The 22502-nt window shown below is 38.9% G+C and overlaps 1 protein-coding gene across 5 annotated transcripts in view; it reads left to right on the top strand.

Annotated features, from left to right (window-relative positions):
* Positions 1–1364: 1364 nt before the first annotated feature.
* LOC145775695 (myoferlin-like) overlaps positions 1365–22502 on the top strand; it is a 213718-nt gene continuing 192580 nt past the window's right edge. For all 5 annotated transcript variants that reach the window (XR_014290170.1, XM_082587040.1, XM_082587039.1 and 2 more), the window contains exons 1-7: positions 1365–1855; positions 9061–9235; positions 11337–11481; positions 15289–15404; positions 15482–15519; positions 15651–15733; positions 21828–21924. Coding sequence is in view for 4 of the 5 variants with exons in the window: in XM_082587040.1 (XP_082443166.1) it covers positions 11340–11481; positions 15289–15404; positions 15482–15519; positions 15651–15733; positions 21828–21924 (476 nt within the window). In the remaining variant the exon portion in view is untranslated. The remainder of the gene's footprint in view (positions 1856–9060; positions 9236–11336; positions 11482–15288; positions 15405–15481; positions 15520–15650; positions 15734–21827; positions 21925–22502) is intronic.

The raw sequence follows: 22502 nt of genomic DNA, 5'->3' as shown, positions 1-22502 counted from the left end.
ATAGATGTTGCCATCATGTTACTTGGTTTCCATTGGGACAAATTGATTGAAACTTTTTCGTTGCAGATGGAGGCTTTCCTTAGTAATTCTGGAGTTTTTTTTCTGCAGTTTGAATTACGGTTATAATATTTAATATCTTTTCAGGAATTCAGGTTTAGAGGTTTTTTTTTGTTTTTTTTTGCAGATTAAATTACAGTTTTAATATCTTATCAGGAAGTACAGGTTTAGAGATTTTTTTTGCCAGATTAAATTACAGTTGTAATATTTAATATCTTTTCATAATTATCGATTCTTTGCTGTTTGCATGTTTTTTTCAGACCTTCTGATGATCCGTTAGGTGAAACAATTTGTAAAGGCTTCAAATAGTAATAACTATATTTGATTTAATTCGCTCTGCTTTGCCTTTTTGCTTGGCATTGAGCACTTTTTGTAGTATTAATAGTTTTCATTGTTTTAATGTTTTAGAAATGTATTTTAAATCTACATGCAAAGGTAAATTTAACTGATAGCATTACTTCCAGTTGAAAAATTTCTATAATTTGGCGCAAATTATGTCAATAGGCCTACTGTACAAGCAATTATGATTTGCGTCGTCGTCGCCGTGTGAGCCTCTGAAAACAGCCCACCTAACCAAATAACTTTACAGAGTTTTTGAAGCTAGTTTTTATTTTGCAAAGTAGCGATGAGCCATGAATGTAGAAGTGTTAGCTGTAGAGTTAGGGTATTCAACAGGTTATAGGAAGTGCTAGTCCAGCTTGGGGCATCTCAAAATCACTTGAACCTTGCATGCAACGGCTAGGCTAGTCAAGACTAAGCTCAATACTATAGTAAAGTTTGTCACCAAAGCAATACTATTAGGTTTTTCAAAATACAGCTTAGGAATATCAACTTTTCAACAAAGTTTGAATGCATTTTTTCAAAATTTGGGGTAAAAACATGCTCAGAACGCACCAAATTTAATGTGATTTTTCAAATTTTTCTGGAAAGAGACCCCCCAGACCCTCCGCGATGTAGTTCGCCTTCGGCGAACTCAGCGGCAGGCTTCGCCCCCCCCCCCCCAACTATTCATTGCAGCCCCACTGCTCACAAACAGCACCAGCCGCCACTGTGTAAATCCATATTAGCAATGATACTAAACACATTACCCTTAAGGACCAATGGTACACATATGTACCACAGCGTAACTTCTATTTGAAATAAAAAAAAAATAATTTTTTTTCAAATACCTCTTTAAAGTGATAAACTTGTAGTAAAAATCATCAATATTTCAATAAAACAGGTCTCAAAAGTTTATGGTCCTCAAAGGGTTAAGTGCGGCACACTGGACGAACCATATGTGGAACACGGAGTGGCAAAATCACACCTCCACGCTCCGTGACTTCATACCCGACGCCGATCCCCGTCCACCAGGGATGTCCCTCGCAAGGCTTGCGTGGGTCAGGCTTAACCGCCTGCGAACTGGCGTTGGCCGCTTTCGTTCGGAAATGCACAAGTGGGGCCTGGCTCCTTCATCAGAATGCGAGTGTGGTGCCACTGAACAGACTGCAGACCATGTCATCCATCACTGCCTAATCCACCGGCCTCCACACGGTGCGCATGGTCTGAGGGTCCTGGACGACGAGACTGCTGAGTGGCTGAAGATTTCCTGCCCTCCAATCTAGCCTGGAAAGATCGCTCATACGCCATCATCAACACAAATTTTCTAGTTTTCATTTCTTTTGATCTTCACTCTCTTATTTATTGCAGAAACCACAACAAAGGATGAAAAACAAGAATCAGAAAATACTGATGAAGGATTCGGAGATATCGGAGAAGGAGGAAATGGTAGCTTTGAAAGGCGCAACATTACGAAAAGGTGGGTAAAGTCAGGCCTGACGTCATCATTGTATGATTGATGGGAAGGTACCCGGTCAATTGGTCGAAAGACAATTGGTCGACAGTCATTTGGTCGACAGACATTTGGTCGACAGGACGTTTGGTCGACAGACATTTGGTCGACAAGACATTTGGTCGACAGGACGTTTGGTCGACAGACATTTGGTCGACAGACATTTGGTCGACAGGACGTTTGGTCGACAGACAATTGGTCGACAGACATTTGGTCGACAAGATATTTCGTCGACAGGACATTTGGTCGACAGAACGATTCATTTTAGGGTTAGAGTTAACTAACCCTAACCCTAACCCTAACCTAATCCTAACCTAACCCTAGCCCTAACTCTAACCTAACTTAACCTAACCCTACCCTAACCCTAACTGTAACCCAAATGTCCTGTCGACCAAATGTCTTGTCGACCAAATGTTTGTCGACCAAATGGCTGTCGACCAAATGTCTTGTCGACCAAATGTCTTGTCGACCAAATGTCTTGTCGACCAAATGTCCTGTCGACCAATTGTCTGTCGACCAAACGTCCTGTCGACCAAATGTCTGTCGACCAAATGACTGTCGACCAAATGTCTTTCGACCAATCGACCGGCCACCGATGGGAACGCGCATGAAATTGTTTCCATCTCTCCGAGATGGTTATTAAAATGTAAAAACTGCCCTTGAACCTACAATTTGACGTTTTAAAATGCACAGCAACTATTCAATCGCTGTATTGTTTTCATTTGATATAGCGTAAGCTTGCTTCAAGGAAAATTAACCTATGTTTACATAATTTTTATTTAGCTTTTCACATACATCCATAAACTAACAGCTACTTGCGTTGTTCAGAAAAGCAAATTTCGTCTTTGCTTGATATTAAAAGTGTAGGCTATTCCTTTTTTCGTTCTATTACTAATTTCTAGATAAAAAAAACTAAACTTAGCATTCTTATTCTTAAAAGAATGTTAGCATTCTTATTGGTGCCGAAGCTTGTTTAGTTTGTATTAAACGTATTATAAACTTTGTATCAGTTCTAACTGCCAAAACAATCGGTGAAGCTGAAACAAAAATAACAAACTTATAAGTCCGCCCCGTTAGTTCAGTGGTTAAGCGTCTGACTCAAGATCAAGCGGCGCTAGTTTGGCTCTCGGGGTGTGGGTTTGAGTAAAGCATTTCAGGTCTGCTCTCAATTTAGCGTCACCTCGTTGATGGAACAACACTTCAGCAACAAGAGGAAACTTTAATTTTTCAATCTCGGTAACCGAACTTGCGTCAGTGATTCAAAGCCTTTGCAAGTGTTCGAAACTGGCAGGCATAACCTATCAAGAATTTTGTCAGTCCGAGGACAAAGATTCAAAACCAACCAACCAAGCCAAACCAAAATCTTGCATTTTTAAAATTATTTATGTTTTAGTGAAAACAAATAAATATAAATATTCCGTTATACTTAAGTACTCAATGATTGACATTTCTTTAATAATAATGATCGATATATTTGAACTTTTAACATTTTTTTCAACTATTCCGTCATTAAAAATTCGGAAACGAGTGCAAAAAAGGTGGGATGAATTAAAAGTGGCTGGAATACTTATGAGATAAAAACAGGACATTTGAAGAGGAAGGTCTGAAAGTACATTAGAAACTTTGGTAGCAGAGATGAACATCGACTTGGATTTAAATCCGGCCAGGTTTGATGTCAGTCCGTGGATTTGGAATTGTTATTTTAACGACCGGATTTGAATATGAATTTGGTGCACAAATGTAATCTGAAAGGATCTTCTTGTTTCTCGGTAGTCCAGTGTAGCAGTAATTGACAGCGATAGACACGTGTTTCGCCCACGAAGCTGGGCTCATCAGTATCGCACCACTTATTTATGCCACCCGGTTCTCAACCACTGCTTTTGTCAGTCAATTGAATCCTTACCTTTGTGGAAAAAAAAACAACTAAACTAACTGTCGCCAAGGATATGCACAGTTGAGAAGAAGCGATATATTATGATAGGACCATCCTGGTGAAAGAACACGATGATTATGGATTGAACAGTCATTAACATTACTAATTCTAATAATGTTATTACTAATTGTGGACGAAGAAGCCTACCAGGACTTTTATGATGCAATAACATCAGCGGAAAAATACTTCTTCCCCCGCAGCCGACGAAAGAACTGCAAGCCGTGCTGGGATAAGGAGTGAGAAACCCTCTACTTCACGCTCCTCAGGGCAATGACACCAACAGTCCAGCCACAGCCATGTTGGCAAGGCTGGACTCAAAGAGGAAGGAGCGCTGGACAGAAGCCATTAAATTAATCGACTTTACGCACTGCAGCCGCATAGCATGGTGTAGTGTACATTGAACAACCTAACTGGCAGATCACGTGCCTTTCGTCAACAATGTCCCGTTTCAGAAACTTCCATCGCCTCACAACTTGTGGAGAACGGGAAATACAAACCGAGAGACGGTGCATCAGACAGATCCGTCTTACAAGAAATGACGGACCTCTGTAGGGTAACAACCCCCGACGGGACAACATCTCGGGTGAGCTCAACCCGGAGGAACTTTCCGCCGCCCTCCAGCACATAAAGCCAGGTAAAGCCCCGGGCTCTGACCATCTATGCGGGGAGTTGATACTCCATGCTGCTGCCTCCTTAAATTCCTGGTTAAAAGACTTCCTTTCCTGATGTTTGCGCCTCCTGGGAACTCCCAGAATCTAAAAAAGAGCCCTTGTGGTTGCAGGTCCCAAGCCGAAGCCCCCAGAGACCCGAAGAGCTACCACCCAATCTCCCTGCTCTGCACCCCTTTCAAGATCCCCGAGAGACTCATTTATGCCCGTGTCAAACGAATAATAGATCCGCAGCTCCCCCGTGAGCAAGCTGGCTTCCGACACGGACGAGCAACCGTAGACCACATCACACTTAGTTCTGACCCAAGACATCGAGGATAGCTTTTCGGCTAAGAAGAAGGCTGGTGCCGTGTTTGTTGATCTCACGACTACCCATGACACCGTATGGCATAGCGGCCTTATCTGAAAGTTACTCTGCCTGCTCCCTGACAGACACATGGTCTATCTCTATATGATGATGAAACTTCTGCAAAACCGCAGCTTCACCTTCACAACCGGTAGCAGACGTTGAAGCAGACTACGCCGACTTAAAAACGGCGTCCCAGGGCTCAGTCCTGGCTCTTCTCCTGTTCGACATATACACCTACAATCTTCCCCCCACCATCTCCAGGAAATATTTTTACGCAGACGACCTGGCACTCCTGCACTCAGAGGGAAATTGGCAGTCTGTGGAAAGGAACCTTAGCCAAAACATGCAAACACTATCAGCATACCTCCAGAAATGGAAGCTACAGCTCAGCAAGGCAAAAACAGTGTCGATGGCCTTCCACTTCAACAACCGGGAGACACAGCGTGAGATAACATCAACATTGTTGGGAACGCTTGCCCTACTGTGCCGAACCTCTTCCTTGAACAGAATCTCGGCATCCCTGGACAGATCCCTCACGTATCGCCGACACCTTGAGTCACTGCTCAAAAACCTATCTACACGCGTCGCACTTTTGAGGCGATTGGAGGGTTCTGGCTGGGGAGCTGGTGCCAAAACTTTTCGTACAGCTATCCTAGCCCTTGTTCATTCCACCTCTGAGCACCAGTCTGGTGTCATAGTTCTCACACCCATCATATTGATACCGCCATCAACGATGCGCTGCGCACTGTGATTGGATGCCTGCGTCCCACTTCAACGAACTGCCTGCCCATCCTGGCAGGCATCCAACCTTTGTAAAGGAGCCACGGTTTCTCTCGCTCGCCGCGCTTTGGACCCCGACCATCCCCTCCATGCAACATTCAAACGACCACCAACTATAAAGCAGCGGATGAAATCAAGACATCCCTTTGTGCCTGCAGCACAACAACTACTTAAGAACGCAGAAGAATTTGGTTTAAGTGCGGAACACTGGACGAACCACATGTGGAACACGGAGTGGCAAAACTACACCTCCATGCTCCGTGACTTCATACCCGACGCCGATGCCGGTCCCCAAGAGATGTCCCTCGCAAGACTTGCGTGAGTCAGGCTTAACCACCTGCGAACTGGCGTCGGCAGCTTTCTCTCGGACATGCACAAGTTGAGCCTGGCTCCTCCACCAGAATGCGAGTGTGGCGCCACAGAACAGACCGCAGACCATGTCATTCATCACTGTCTAATCCACCGGCCTCCACACGGTGCGCATGGACTGAGGGTCCTCAACGACGAGACTGCTGAGTGGCTGATGACTTCCTGCCCTCCGATCTAGCCTAGGAAGACCTGCTCATACGCGACGACGATTACTTAACATGGAAACATCACATAGATAAAATTTGTGGAAAAGTTGCAAAAGGTTTATGGGCGTTACTAAACATAGAAATTATGTCAACACAGACACTTTAAAAGATCTGTATCACACTTTGACTTACTGTCATTTGCAATATTGTATATCAAGTTGGAGAAAGACCTGTGACAGTGTACTGGATCCATTATTAAAATTACAAAAAAAGGTTATAAGAATAATTACGTAACAAAATTACTATGCTCACACTAATTGTTTATTTTTCAAAACAAACATTTTGAAATAAAAAAAACATATGTACAAAGTTGATATGAATCAGTATCCGTCCATGTATTGTGATTTATTCAAAAATGCTTCATCCACTCATCAGCATGACACACAACATCAAACAAGCAGCAATTATTTTATAAATAGATCAAACACAGAATTTGGCAAAAAAGTCCATGCTGGTACCACGACCAACGATCCGGTCAGAGGTTCCAAGCAGTTTGAAAAAACTATCATTTTACAGTTTTAAAAAAGAGAACAAAATGTTAATTTTACAAAGCTACGCCGCATTGTAAATGATAACCTATGTTATGGAAATCAACTTATCAGTTTCATATGCAATTGAAATGATTTAGTCAGAAACCTGAGAAATATCTGCTTGTTTTTTGGAATTTTACGTTATCTTCTTTTATTAAACATGTTCCTTGGTGTGTATTTTGAAACGCGGGAGCGTTGTGCCTTTCTGTAAATTTTTTTTTAGTGACAAAATCGTCATTTACGTAGGGTGGCAATTGACTATAGTAGACCGTATGGTTGTCTCGTTGTCTCCCTGTCATTATGGGAACATGTGCAACTTTTGCATTGTGTGATGTGAATATTACTTACATATTTCAAACATGTTCTATGTTCTTGTTTCTGACAAATAAACCATTGATTGATTGTCGATAAGCACATTGTCTTCGCACACAAAGTTAGGCAAATTTGATCGAATATAGCCTATAACCTTTTGATTTTGTAATAATTTTTTTTAATATAATGTTGGTGAAGAGGTGTAACTTTTTTTTTGTTGGTGCCAAATTTGTGAGTTTACTTTATCGTTCTCTACATGTTCGCGCCAGCAATGAAAAATAAAATAACATTTAAACAGTAATTTTTTACATACTGTCTACCAGTGTTGCCAGATTATCTTATGAGTTTCAGCACAACTACCACAATCTAGTTTAAATTTTGCATGTTTCCAGTGGCAAAAGTAGTAAAAAACTACGTAAGATATAGTCAGTAACCGCCCACACATCATTAGCTTATCTTTAAAATATTGTGTTCTATTTTTCTTGCCTTCTATCGCATTTTTTCTGTTGGTCTCCACTGCTTCGAATTTTATGTTTATTGTTGGAAGTTTTTACGTAATTTAACGTGGAAAATAACCGCTCACACATCATTGGCCATTTTTTTTAAATATTGTGAGTTTTTTAATTTTTTGCCTTCAATCGCACTGCAGTATATAACCTTGTGAAATTTTATTTTGTATGTTATTCGCTTTGAGGATGCGCATTGTCATGGTGCGCGAAACGTCAGTGAAGCAATAAATCATCCTGTTTGATGTTTATTTACTTTCAATTTCATCAGATGAACGTTGCAACTAGTGCTAGAAACGATAATTGTCCTGATGAACACTCAAACTTTTCAGTATTCAATATAGTCAGTTTGTGTTTATCAACTGCAACTCAGAAAAGCAGCTTACTTTTGCTATTTAGTCTGCCATCAAACGCAAACAAGTCTGCCTTGAATCAAATTGTAGGGTGGCAACTGACTAGTAAACCGTATGGTCGTTTTGTTGTCTCCCTGTCGGTATGGGAACTTGTGTAACTTTTGCAATGTATAAGCTATACAACTTGCATATTTCGACCATGTACTGTTCCTGTTTCTGGTAAATAAACTATTGATTGATTGATATTGTGGGTTTGTGGTGTCAATGCCTGTAAAAGTTGTGCTGATTGTCGAAAGGTTTTTGCCCATTTTGTCTGCTATGGGAAGAGCAGTAGCCTATATGCTACAGGTTTATTAAGTTTCACTAGCTTCGAAATAAGTAAACTTTATTTTGTTTTCTTTTTACCTTTTTTTATCAAAATGTCGTTTCAAAGAGGCATTTAATTTATGAATTAAAACTTTGAAGGTCAATTTCAGCGGTAACATGTACTTTCCGCAAGTGAACATGGCAAAAACATGGAAGTAAACATGTAGGAAAGTAAAACATAGAATGTAAAAAGTGAACATGGGTGTTGGCGAAGCTAAGTAACTTCCTGGGGATTGCGCTGCAGAAAAATCAAGCAGTTATTTTTGGCATCGATTCAGTGCAAAGGTCCTCGGCAAGAGATATCGCAGCGACTTATACGTACTCCATGCGACTAAAATTTTAGTCGTCGGATGTTTTTCCGTCAAAAGGTTTTGTCTCAACTGTATGTTTTCTGCTTTCCTCAGTGATGAAACTATCGCGTAGACGTTTCTTACAACAGCCACTCCTAGAAAATATGGGCACTACTTTTGACTTATAATGCTGTTCAGTCAAATGTGGTGTTATTCATATTATTTTCATCATATCATTAACCCATTCATTTTTACGTTTTCCTTCTTTAACACATAATTCTTCTTGCTGTGCACAACGTTTTGAAACCAAGCCAGAAACACAAAAGATATCTTGCAATACACAATAAAAAGTATATCCAGATCTATAGAAAACTATCTTTGCAAGATATAATCATCAAAACATTAATTATCACAAAACTGTGAATTCATCCTTATCTTCACTGTTGCTGCTGTTTTCTTACTGAGATTAATACCAACAATACATGTATAGCTTTGATTTTCACATTGTAGAACGGACCGATCGACGCTTTCGAACAAACCGGAGGACTTTCAAGTTCGCGTCAAAGTGCAGAGCGGGCGACAACTTTCTGGGACCAACATCAAACCAGTGGTAAAAGTCAAAGCAGGAAAAACACAAATCAAGTCAACTAGAGTACGCAAAGGATCTTCCCCGATATGGGATGAGGTGTGAGCTACTACGAGCAATCAAACTACTGCTTTTGAAAAAATTTTGCAAGCCAAGTAAAATAATTTTCACCTATTAATTTTTTCGAACTTGTGATCAAAATTTGAAACTTTTAGACATTTAAATTACCTGTTTGTTTGCTTTGTAAGCCACTTAGCGTTCGTATGTGTTGCTGCCAAACCTGACGCCGTTGTGCTGTGAACAGTGCAGTCATGATCATTGAGTCCATTCAGTAATACGTAACAGCAAGTATGAGACGCAGATCGTGGATGGAATCGTTGTCAAACTTAGCCATGGAAGATTAAGCCAAGGAGGTCATAAACCGTTTGCTAGACAAACAGTTTCCAACAAAAAAAACAAGTGAAATTTGTTTGAAAGACATTTCAGAGCTTCGGTAGAGAGTTTGTCTTGTTGAACCATAGGCATACGAAGCAGAGTAACGTGATCAAGTTTAACATCTTCAAGTTTGTTACATATAGAAACACAAAACTACGCAACAAATTAAGTATCGAACGTTTTCGACATTACAAGATGTCCTCTTCAGGAATAATATACATTCAACTTGACTACATCTGAATAGAATACAATGGTTAACTAAATCTATAAACACGAAAAGACAAAAACTGCACAGTACTTCTAACTAGCTCAAACTCAACGATATAGGCTCCAAGAGAATCAAAGGTAACTACATCAAAAGGTGTTAAACAGATCACATGATGTGGTAGAAAGGCAAGGTGCGAAAAAACTAATTTTAAAATACAGAGAGCAAGAAAGACGAGCCGCAAGCAAACAATTGTCTGTTCAAAAGTGGATTGTGACGTTTTATGTACAAGGCTTCCAAGATCTTAGTTTGATACTCAGACCTGCCTCTGGACATGATCTCAGATTGCTAAGATTTTCAAAAAATCTAGCTAAAATTGTCAAAAAGAAATTTGATTGTGACATTTACCCTGTATATAGAACGTTCAAAGTAGGCAGACATTTCCAGCTGAAGTCGCCTACGCCCTTTGCTCTATGTTCTAATGTCGTTTATAAATTCAGTTGTTTGCGTGATGCAAGCCTGACATACATCGGTATGTCAACAAGACATTTATCGACTAGAGCTGGGGAACACCTGAATTTGAATTCTATACAGAAAAGCGCAATTAAAGATCACATTTTCTCATGTACAGAATGCCAAAATAGCGTTTCTTTCAAGCAATTTGAGATCATGTCCAGAGGCAGGTCTGAGTATCAAACTAAGATCTTGGAAGCCTTGTACACGTCACAATCCACTTTTGAACAGACAATTGTTTGCTTGCGGCTCGTCTTTCTTGCTCTATGTATTTTAAAATTAGTTCTTTCGCACCTTGCCTTTCTACTATATCATGTGATCTGTTTAACACCTTTTGATGCAGTTACCTTTGATTTTCGTGGAGCCTATATCGTTGAGTTTGAGCTAGTTAGAAGTAGCCTACTGTGCAGTTTTTGTCTTTTCCTGTTTATAGATTTAGTTAACCATTGTATTCTATTCAGATGTAGTTAAGTTGAATGTATATTGTTCCTGAAGAGGACATCTTGTAATGTCGAAAACGTTCGATACTTAATTTGTTGCGTAGTTTTGTGTTTTTTATGTAATAAACTTGAAGATGTTAAACTTGATCACGTTACTCTGCTTCGTATGCCTATATGGTTTAAAAAGACATTTCAATTTTGGAATACCGCTTTTCAGCGGCTATTAAGTTATTTGTTTGAGTAATATGAATTTCACTCCGTTTAATTTGTTGCCAAAACGAAAATTTGGTGTTTTGTAAGTAAATTTTCATTGGACAAAGTTTTCACTTTAGTGAAACCAGTAAAACTGGTTCATAAGAATTCTGAGTAGTTGATATCAACTGTGGTGCTGTTAGACAATGCATCAAAGCACTGCTTTCATTTAATTTATGGAACTCTTTGTGCAATTTGTTGTGTAAAATAATAGTGTTGGAGTGTTGTGTTAAATAATATTGTGGGAGTATTGTAATACATAATTAAATATTATAAACATAAAATAGAAATAATTCCAGTGTACAGTACTAAATATTGCATTACTTACTGTATGTAATGCTATTTTTTGTGTTAGCTGATGATGTTCAGCTTCCATGAGTCGCTCCGGGATCTATACGACCTCGTTTTTGAATTTTCTGTAAACAATTCTAAGATGTTAAGATCAGATTCCCTGATTGGTTTGTTTAAATTGGACCTTGGAAGCGTGTACGACCAACCAGGTAAGCGGTTTTTAAATATCTGATCCCCATGTGGGCATTTGTCACTTTCAATATACAATTCTCTTCCCAGATACGCCGATGATTCTTGAATAAGAATGGCTGCGATGCTCTGAATTCTCGAAAAATTAGCAAAGTTCAAACACCATGAGTAGAATTGTATAACTACACATTTATATGAAATAAATTCTTACTAAAGCATGGCCGGTGTGAACGCAATTATCATTTGTGCTAATACAGGTCGAAACGGTTTAAAAAGTTGCACCAACAAGGCAAAAGTTTTAAAATCGTTTCATTGGTACATAATTGCCATCATCATCAACATCTGCGTTCAGTCGATTCGACTCTCAGTCATTTTGTAAATCTTTTCCGTTTACAGCTCTCAATTCCTCGCAACCTCCTTAAGCTCTTCCATGCCCATCCAGCTGTCAATGGTCACTGTATCGAGCCATTTTGTTTTGGCACTTTACTCTTCCGCCATTGACCAAACTAAGCATGATGTCTTGTTATAGTGATTTACTTCGCATTACACGGTATATATACAAAACAAAGTAACTTCAACGGGTTTAATTACACAAAGAAATACAAAGTAATTAAAATAAACGCAAACGTTTTCGACACATACTTGTGTCCTCATCTGGAATAACTTTAAATCTGTAATACACATAAAATGAGAAGTAGATGTGCAGTTACAGTTATAGTACATAGTCAGATTTTATAGTTTAGAGAGAGGTTTTGCTTTTAACAGTATATTTTACATATTTACAAATAATTTTAAATAATCGAACGTTTTCTGTTTGACTTAAGCCCTCCTCATGAAGAATCTGAAAATATTTTAAAAATACAATTAATTTCAACTTCTTAAAGGTAACTAGCTATCCGACTAAGCATCAAGAAATACGCAGCAAATAAAAACCTTCCTTTAACGTTTAAGTTTTTTTTAATTATGTTGTATTTCTTTGTGCAATGAAAAATGTTGAACTCGTTGAAGTTACTTTGTTTTGTATGTCTGTGGTTCAACAAAGCGAACTCTCTACCAAAGATTACTTCTCATAATGTGGCTAAAAACTGAAACATTCTGCGTGACTATTCTTACTTTTAGAGACATGTTTGGTTAAATTTGGTCCAAAATCTGTATATTTGTTTTTTTTGCTGTCCAAGGAATACGCAGCATCTTTCTCTAACACCACAAATCAAAAGCGTCGATATTTTTTTGTCTGCTTTGCTAATTGTCCATGTTTCACATCCGTTAGTTGTAATTGGAAATATTATACTTTTGATCAGCTTCTGTTTTGTTTCCAGTTTGATATCTTGGCTCTTATAAATCCTATCCATTTCAACCAATGCATTTCTTCCCAATGTTATTCTTCTCTTTATCTCTTGTGAATTGTTAGAGTCCCAGTTTATGTTTCATCCAAGGATTTCGAGAAGGACGAGATGTCCAACTACGTGACAAAATGAGCGTGTGTTAAATTTGAGTGTGGCAAGATATTGTTGAAACGTTTTAAGCTAAGTGTTATTTTACATTTAAGTTATTTTGGCAGCCAATTGTAGCATCGAATAGACAGCGATAGACACGTGTTTCGCCCATGAGGCTGGGCTCATCAGTATCGCACCGTATTCTTGCCACTTGAGTAATCGACCGCCGCTTTACCAGTCAGTTTAACTCTTATCTTTGTGGAAAGAAAGAGCCAACAACAATGTTATTTTACAATTGTGGTGGGCTATCCCAAGTCTTACCCATTAATTATCATTCCAAAAGTAATTTAAAGCAATTTTTTATCGTCTCAATCAAATTCATCGAGGCTCAAAAGGCAATTATTTGCTGGCGGAGCCTCCTTTCTTTTAACTGTTTTTGATTGAATTGTCACGTGTTGTGCTTCTCGTATTTTTGTTTGGTTTCTGCCACTATCTCATGTTGTGCTTCTGTCCATCTTGCGTAATCTGCTTGAGTACTTTCTTCTCTGAACAATTAATTTTACCTCTCTAATACTTGACCCGTTGTGCTGCGTAATTTTTCGGTTTCATTTTGTGTGAGCAAGTTAAGCAGTTTCTCAAACATTTAGATTTAACCATATTTTTGCTGTGATACTATATGATACTTTAGTATTTCTTTGAAAATATTTCTCTTGTATAACTAGCCGAAAACGTTCGCTTTATATTTTTTTATGTTATTGATTGATTGATTGAAACTTTATCCTCGGACTGGAAAAGCTTCTTGCTGAGCTTAATCCTGGCAGTTTCGTATACTTGTAGAGGCTTTGAATCACTGACGAAGGCCCGGCCACTGAGATTGACAGAGTGAAGTTTCCGATTGTTGAAGTCTTGTTGCCAGGGAATTATTCCATCCATTAGATGCCACTGAATGGAGAGCAGTTCTTAACGTGCGTTGCTCATGCGCACACCCCGAGAGTCGAACCAGCGCCGCTTGATCTTGAAGCTTCTTCGTTTCAGAAGTCACGCCCTAATCAACTGAGCTATCGGGGCGGGGCGTTGCGGGTTTAATTGTAGCGGGTTTAAATGTAGTGTTGTTGCTAAGTTATGTCTGTTCATGGTTTAAAAACGTTACCTCTCTACCTATTGATTACGGATTGTTTTGGAATAATTTTAATTCAGCTCAAGTTTGGGCTTGTCTGGCTGGCTGTCTGTCTGTCTGTTTGTTTTCCACATTGCTTGTTTACGATCGCTGTGTTTTTCTCCTTGTTTAATTAGTAAGCTAGTGACGTTTAAAAAGTTGAAATTTATTGCATTTTTTTCAAGTATTTTCAGACTCCTGATGAGGGCTTAACCCTATCTTAGTACGAGCTGTTTTCGTACTCGTCACGGGCTAACTTAGCCCCGTGCTGATTAATCGCTAATAACGGGAGCTATGAAAATTATTGAGCCAAAATATTGTACAAGATAATAGCCATGTGTATTGTGCGTATAGAAATTAAATTTTTACCCAACAAATTTATTGAAATAAATTGTTTGAGGAAAAAACGTCAGAAAGTCGGTTTTTATTCGAATTTTCCGAAAATAGCTTCAAAATTGAAATTTTTGAATTATAACATAGAGTAATGCTAAACTAAAAAAAAAAATGCTTTTTCTCATAAATATAAGCTATTTTTGGGCGTTTTTACATTTTAAAGTAATTGCACTAACATTTATATTGCACTAACATTAACATATATATAACTAGCATTGCACGAAAATGTCTAGCCTCCTGAGACGAAATGCTTATTGCGAAGGGCAGGAAGGTAGAAAAATGACCAGTGTAGGTTTAGAAAATTTGCAAAGAATAAAAACTAAAAGTCAAGAAGTTTCACATTTCTAGCATATTTCCTTCTGTGAAATATTTCACTACTAGAGTGGGGCGTCCTCATAAAACCCCGTGTCACTGCAGAATGCAGATAGGGTTAAGCTTTAAGTTCAGCCAAAAGTGCTCGACCGTTAAAACTATTTGTAAATTTGTAAAACATATTGTTATAATGCTCAACCCTGTTGTGTTGTTGTACCTTGCTGTCTGTGGTACGAAAAAGCGAACTCTCTCCAGACCGAAACTATATTTTTGCTTAACTTTCCCAACTGACAGCTGTAAATAAAAGTACAATATGTAATATGCTAAGTGTAGCAAATACAGTGTGGTGGCTAATTCTGACCAAAGGGTCAAAATTTAATGCGATGTTTGGGATTATATTTACCAAAATCCCCAAATCCGTACCAACTTTTAAATCCCAAAACTCTTGTATGCCCGTGTAGTTTATTGGCAGTGATCATTGGTGTTCAATGTTTGCCACAATTCTCCAATTTTATCTTCCTTATGTTAAGAGCACGCGTTTGTACGGAAATGGCTTCTTCTTACTCAACCCAACGATGCATCCAACACTCCTAAGGGATACTTGAAGATAACAATTTGCGTGCTTGGGACAGGCGATCAACCGCCAGTGAGTGATTTGACCAAATGTTACTTGTTGATTGTTGTTAAAAAAGCGATTATTTTAATTGCTCTGAATGAATTTAGGATGACCGGGGTGACGAAGAAGATGACGACGTCGAAGGGTGAGCAACAGATCAAACCATTTTTGTTTGTATCATGTTTTAGGCTAACCGTCGTTTGACTTTCTATTTGTAGCCTACATAGCTTGCTACAACTCAATAGATTTTAGAATCTTGTTCCTTGTTTGTTTCAGGAACTTGTTGACTTCTGTTGGAGCTTCACTCCGCTCTTCCAATTTCACTTTAAGAGTTTATAAAGCAGAGGACCTCCCCCAGAGTAAGTTAGAATATGGTTCCAATTTTTCCAATAGCTACTATGCGCTCCGAAGGCTACTTTAGTTATATTTGTAACTGATTGTTTCTCTGCGACCGTTCATGGATAAACGTTGTAGCCAAATCTATGCATAATGTTTTTTGCAAATGTAGCAATTGTTGTGACTTCAATATGCATTTTTTCTTACAATTATTAATCACACCTCGGATGAAGCAGGACCGTGTGAGCACCATCTCGCCCCTCCCCCCTCTCCTCCGAAATTCACTCCTGGGCCCCTAAGTTTAGTAATTGCTCTTAAAAATAAGACCAGAAAACGTTTAGGGCGTAAAACAAACTTTTTCAATATGGGAAAAACTTTACATTCATCATTTTAGCATAAAAGTAAACAATTTTTAAAATTTTGTAGGAAAAAATAGTTAATAGGCTATGCCGACAATGCGGAAGAGGATCTAGAAAAAAAGTTGGGAAAGAACCAGAGTTTTAACAAAGTAAAATGCACAATGCAAAACTTAATGGCCAAATAAATGAAAAATAAAGGGGGTGTGAGGAGCATGCCCCCCAGAAAATTTTGACAAATACAATCTTGTTTTGGTCACTTTTTAGGCATTTTTAGAAGCAATCTTTTTTTCATCAAGACGCACACTTTGTGTGTAACCAAGTTCATCAAATTAAAATTGGATTGGGGAAAAAGTGTTGTTTTAAATTTAAGTTAGCCTACAATTTCAAAAAGTTAGCCTACCAAGCAAGTAAATTTTTTTAAGTTGTAAAATTACTAGTCAAATAACGCTGTTCGCATTAAAGTAAGCCCCTAATTCAGTGGTTCTCAACCGGGAGTCCGCGGACCCCAAGGGGTCCGTGAAGCGATTTCAGGGGGTCCGTGAAAGTTTCTGAGTTTTTAGCATGATTAATAAATTACGAAATTGAAAATTTGTTTGTGTTTTGTTTATGTATTAGCCTACAGTTATTCTCAAACTGTAAGTCGCAACGCATTGGTGCGTCGTTTGAAATTACAAAGGAAATACCGGTAGCACAAAGGTTTGGTTTCTTAACTAAAACATATCATATACCTACACTAAATGACTTAAACCCTTTAAAAAAAAGACTCTGTTGGCTATGTTTAAATTGATTCTTTTGAGACAACAGATTGTTGATCAATGATTAACTTAGACTGCTGACTAACGCAGCGTTTCTCAAAGTGGGCGAAATCGCCCCCCTGGGGGCGATTTTGAGAGCCAGGGGGCGAAAAAATCAAAGGGGGCGATTGGGGGGCGAAAACACTCGAAGGGGGCGAACTTATCAAACCACCAATAACAGTCCAACGCGCTAACCATTTACTGCAAATAGATGATTCCACCTTGAGCGACAATGTATCGCTGCTGGTTGGATATGTGCGTTTTGTTCATAATATGAGAACAAGAAGAAATGATTTTTGCGCTCAGTCTTCCTACATATATTCGGGCATCAAGCATCTTTAATGCAGTGAAAAACTTCTACGAAGAGAAGGGGATTCCACTGAAGAATATTCTACAATGCACAACTGATGGTGCTCCGGCAATGGTTGGAAAGCATCGAGGGTTCATTGCACTGATGAAAAGAGCAATTCCTGGACTTATTGCAATACATTGTGTAATTCACCGTCAGCATTTGATTGCCCGTAAGCTCAGTCCTGAACTGCATGAATCACTGAATATTGTGATAAAATGCGTCAACAACATGATAAGTGCAGGTCAAAATGTCTTAACTCAGTTTCTCAATTTGAGCGAGAATGTTATTACAGAAGAACAACGGCAAAAATACTGCTCACATTTAGACATGCTTCATAAAGATATGAAACTCCGCTTTCCAGATCTCGTGGACCTCCATGTTCCAAACTGGGTGGTACAACCATTTTCTACCGAACCGACATACATACTGTAGAAGTGGAACTTCAAGAGCAGTTCATTGATATGCAAACAGATGAGTCAAGTGAAATTCAGAAATGACCGATACGATTTGTTTTGGTGCCAGGTTGCTGGCAAATATGAGCTTCTCTGAAAAGAAGCTAAAATGTGGATTTTGTTGTTTCCTACTTCGTATATGGTTAAAAAGGGGTTTTCGGCTGTGGCATTGATGCTTTCAAAGCAAAGACACGCTTGCTAGTTCATAAACGGCATGATCTTCGACTCTATCTTACGAAGATGTCGCCAAACATTTCAAAACTTTGTAAAAGTCGCCAAGCTCATCCATCCCATTGAACATTATCATGTATTCATGTTACTGTCAATTTCGATGATTAAATTCCTAAAACTAAATTTGTCTATCACTCTATTATCAATGTTTATTTTACTTGACAGAATTATGGGGGCGAAATTTTATTTCAATAACGAAAAGGGGGCAATGCACTAAAAAAGTTTGAGAACACTGGACGAACGTTTGCATTTCCATCACCACTCACAGTTTTGCAGTATGGCTATGATTATAACGAATTAATGTTGATCTAATGTCGATTTACAAATGAAAAAAGGGAAAAATTCTCTTTAATGGTCGCAAGTATTATATTAACTTTTGATAAAATTTATTGAAAAACATCAAATGAGCATATGAATTACTGATGTTTGATCCTGTGTGCCAACAGATAGTTCATACTTATAACATAATTTCGTCAATCTCATCAATCATCAAGTGCGTTGCGAATCCAGCAAATCCTTCCAAGTGTGTTGCTTTGAAACTTATGTAACATATGATTCCATAAGGAGGCGCGATATATTAGCCTACCAAAATTTCAAATATAAATTTTTGGGGGTCCGCGACCGCTTCGAAGGTACCAAAAGGGGTCCACCAAGACTAAAAGGTTGAGAACCACTGCCCTAGTTAGAGGTAGGCCCCGAGTGCTGGGTTTAGAAAGCAGTAAGCACGGCCTTGCATGATTTGATTAGCTATTGATTTTAGAGTTTTTGCAGTATTTTATTTTTTAAACAGTCAGAAAACATTAAACAGACTAAAATGAATGGGCCCCTGATCAGCTGTGAGCCTCTCCCAGCCGGGGGTACGGGGGCGTTGACACGATCCTGTATGTAAGGTATATATGAATGTAAAGTTTACTGCAGACAGTGAAGTTTCTTATTTGTTTTTTTGGTCTTTTTTTAAATCTCGTCAGTGTAGTCCCTGGGAATTTCAGTTACTGTACCCCCGTGTGACGATTTTCCATCCGTTGTCCGAAAAGAACCAAAAAATGCTATTTTTGCCAACCTGTCCAAAGTGCTCAAAGTGCATGCAATGAGCTTTGCGCAATGCAACAGCAAGGTTTCTCCAGCAAACTTCTCAAATAAGCAAAAACCAAGAGTGTTACATACCTGTAGTGAAGACAGAGGCACACTGTTCGGTGTAAAGGCCTAAGTAGCGTATCTAGAAATTTGTGAAGGGGTGAGGTTTCATGTGGAGTAAAAAAGTTTCATGTCTAGCAAGCTTCAGTTTTCCTAAGACTGTGTGACGTATCCGGTTGGTCCTCTGTTGTTTTTAAAAGCAATATCGATTTTTAAACATTTCAGATGGTTACCAATTTACTTAATTTTTATTTTAAAGTAAAAACAGAATTTGATTGTCTTAGAAATACATAGTTGTAATTATAACAAAAAAACATATGGGATTGCTTGATGATAAATCCATTAAAATGACAAATGGCTTCTTCCACTCCATCCGGTAAATAACATCATCACTTAAGCAGATGCGAAACGAAACTTGTCAACAAAGAGACTAGACCTGCACGGCTTCAGGAAGCACGGGAAAGCAGAGTCAACGAATAAGCAAGATAAACGTTGTAGGTCAGCTTGCCTATATCACCCCGGCACTTGTTATTTTCGTCCAGGAGACCCACTACGCATCTGCAGATAAGCTACTTTCTGCCTTCTTTCGCAGCATTTGAGTGTCGCAGCTCTCTTTCAGACAGATGTGTGCTTGATAAGTTCTCACGGTTCCAACATCGGCCGTTTCTCATTATCGCCTCGAGGCTCGGGGAGCCTGTCCCGGGTGCACAGGCGAAGCGATGGAACTTCAAAAATTCAGAATTGAACCGATACAGCTTCCCCTGACCAACGATTCTACTGCAAAGTTACCGTAGCTTGAAACGTGTAACACAGACAAGGCATACGGTATCAGGATTTCTGCAGCGACATAATATCTACGGCATAGAATACAATACTATATGGCTGTCGAACCTGCTATATACACCATTCTGGGACTGAGTGTGAGAAGCCGCAAAGCATGAAGCACCATCAACACCCTCACTAGGCGTTCAACAAGCCCTCCTCGTCAGTGCCAGTTTCAACAAATGCCATCGATTTAAATCTAGTGAAGAATTGGGTCTACAAGAAAAATTCAAAAGTATCGCAAGGCATCTCGCCTGGTAGTAAAGGAAGTGTCTGGCGAACATAATAAGACCTAAAAATCACTAAAGATTTTACTCTGAAGATTTCACCACCGTCCTCTGCCTAATGCAGCCACACAAGTCTCCATGGCCGGATAAAATCTGCCCTGAACATGTAAGAGTGAGGTGGGGTAAAACGGTCCATGAAGCAAAAAAGGTCCTTTTCAGTTTAAAAAAAGTGCTTACCTCCCCAGTCTCTTTTTCTACCAGAACATCATCGTCACAACATTGTTTTTTGCTCCAGTTGGGGTGAATTTTCAACGTTGTTGATGTTATGGGGTTTAGTTTGTTTTTCCTCAGTTTGTTATGAGCAAACCAAAATAATATGTGACAGGTATTTGCAAATATAATATTAAGTTTTTGTTACTTGTTTTTAGTGATCGATTAGCAATGCATTGTTGCTATGCCGATGAAAAACCTTTGCTGATATGACCGAGTTTACACTGATCATCAAAGGTTTTTTGAAAGGTTCCTTTGTGGAGTAAAATAACGGTACATAACGGACAATAACGGAACACTATGTTTAAAAAGTTTTTGCATCAGTGCAGCAATGAATAATACCCAATAAATACCCAAGTAATGAACCAGCATCGAAACTAAGAAAATTTTTGAGCGATTTTTTTTTAGAAAAATTATTGTTTTTTTTTTAAATGGACCGTTTTGCCCCACCCTTCCCCTACTCTATGCTTGCCCTGCCCTCAAGTTCTGGATACGTACATTCCTTTCTTTCTGTCTGCACCAACTCAAGATTTCTAAAATCTTTGAAAGAGCTTTAGTGGTTGAAATCTCTACACCTCACCACCAGAAAACCCAAGAAGCTATCGTCCGATATCTCTCCTCTGTGTTCTTTTCAAAATTCTTGAAAGGATGATCTATCGCGCATCAACCCAATCATCGACCTGCTTCTTCCAAAGAAGCAGGCTGGGTTTTGGTGGAAAAAATCTTCTGTGGATCAGGTCACACACTTGACACAAGACATTGAGGATTGGTTTAAGCAACAAAAGGCCGGCGCTGTCTATCCAGATCTTACAGACGATATTTACAGATGATCTTTGAGATGATATTTCAAAATTAGATACGGCTTTAGACAGGAAGCGCATCCTAAAAGGTGGGAAGGTCTCTCACACCTACCGACCGGAAAGGGTAAACTCGATTTTCTCAACAGCTTCTTTTCATCCTTATAACCTGAATAGTTTGTTAGGTCATCTGTCTTTCGGATAGATCGACGTTGCTTGGATTTTGCAAAACTTATGTTACTAAATAGCATCACAACAAATTAGATTCCACAATATTCAAATCTATTTTATACAAAAAACGACTGAAACACAAAGCTCCTCAACTGTTGCTAATGACTGTTGCATTACTTGTCTAGTTTTGTAAAAACAAACAAAAGTACTGCTTAATTTTGATTTTTTTTCTTTTTAAGCTGGAAAGTAGAGGGTAGGGGAAGTATGACTGAAGCAAGTGTAGCGACTATCCGCTTCAGCTACATTTGGAAAAGTAGCGCTGCTCTTGCAGGCGCTACTCTAACAAAAATGCAGCAGCGCTCCCGCTATACCGCCCACCTCTGGTCACTAAGTTACTTGATATAATCTTTAAAGCGGATTTGTCGCTTTTCTTTTCCATGTTATTGATAGTCCACAGGTTGGTGTTGCGTGAATGCTATTATTAAATAACGCCTGTTTTTCAACGCAGTGGATACTTCGACGTTCAAGTCTCTAAAAAATAAAATGGGGTTGGACGAAGACGAAAACATTGAAAAGAAGCTAGTGGATTCTTATTTGGAATTCTCGTAAGTCAGGCCAGGAATTCTAGTGTTTTCAACATCAAATTCTTCATACGAACGACGACGACGACGAACATCAAATTGAAACAAAATTGCATTTGTTTTTCATAAGCCAATGCTTTCCGAAACTCATAATTTCATTAGTAAACTTCCCGATTTCCACAGGTTTTCAGTTCAACAGGTAACCACCTCCTGTTTGCTTGCAAAGTTCCCTCGCACGTGATGTTGTGGGATAGCAACCAGTTTGCAAGAGGAATGCTGCTGTAGCGCCTATCAAAAGAAATATTTCTCAAAGAAGCTTTCCAGTCCGAGGATAAAGATTCAATCAATCAAATGTCGGTATATCTCATCTTTATACCGACACAGGACACCGATAAATCACTTTCCTACCAAGTTTAGAGATCTAACTCAGGTACCTGAATTCGTTGAAGTAACATAGTTCCTGACAGTTCTGAACTAAACGCACTGCAAAATGGCAGCATCTGCAGAGCAATTTCATAGAAGACAATGGTACTATGACGTCAGGGGCGGCTCGCTAGTGTGTGCTGCGGTGTTGCAGGTTGCATCATACCCACAACAGTTTT

This window comes from Aplidium turbinatum, chromosome 8, assembly GCF_918807975.1.
Source record: "Aplidium turbinatum chromosome 8, kaAplTurb1.1, whole genome shotgun sequence".
NCBI lineage: Eukaryota > Metazoa > Chordata > Ascidiacea > Aplousobranchia > Polyclinidae > Aplidium > Aplidium turbinatum.
Note: the sequence above shows the minus strand (reverse complement) of the source record. Positions and strands in the feature narration are given on the sequence as shown.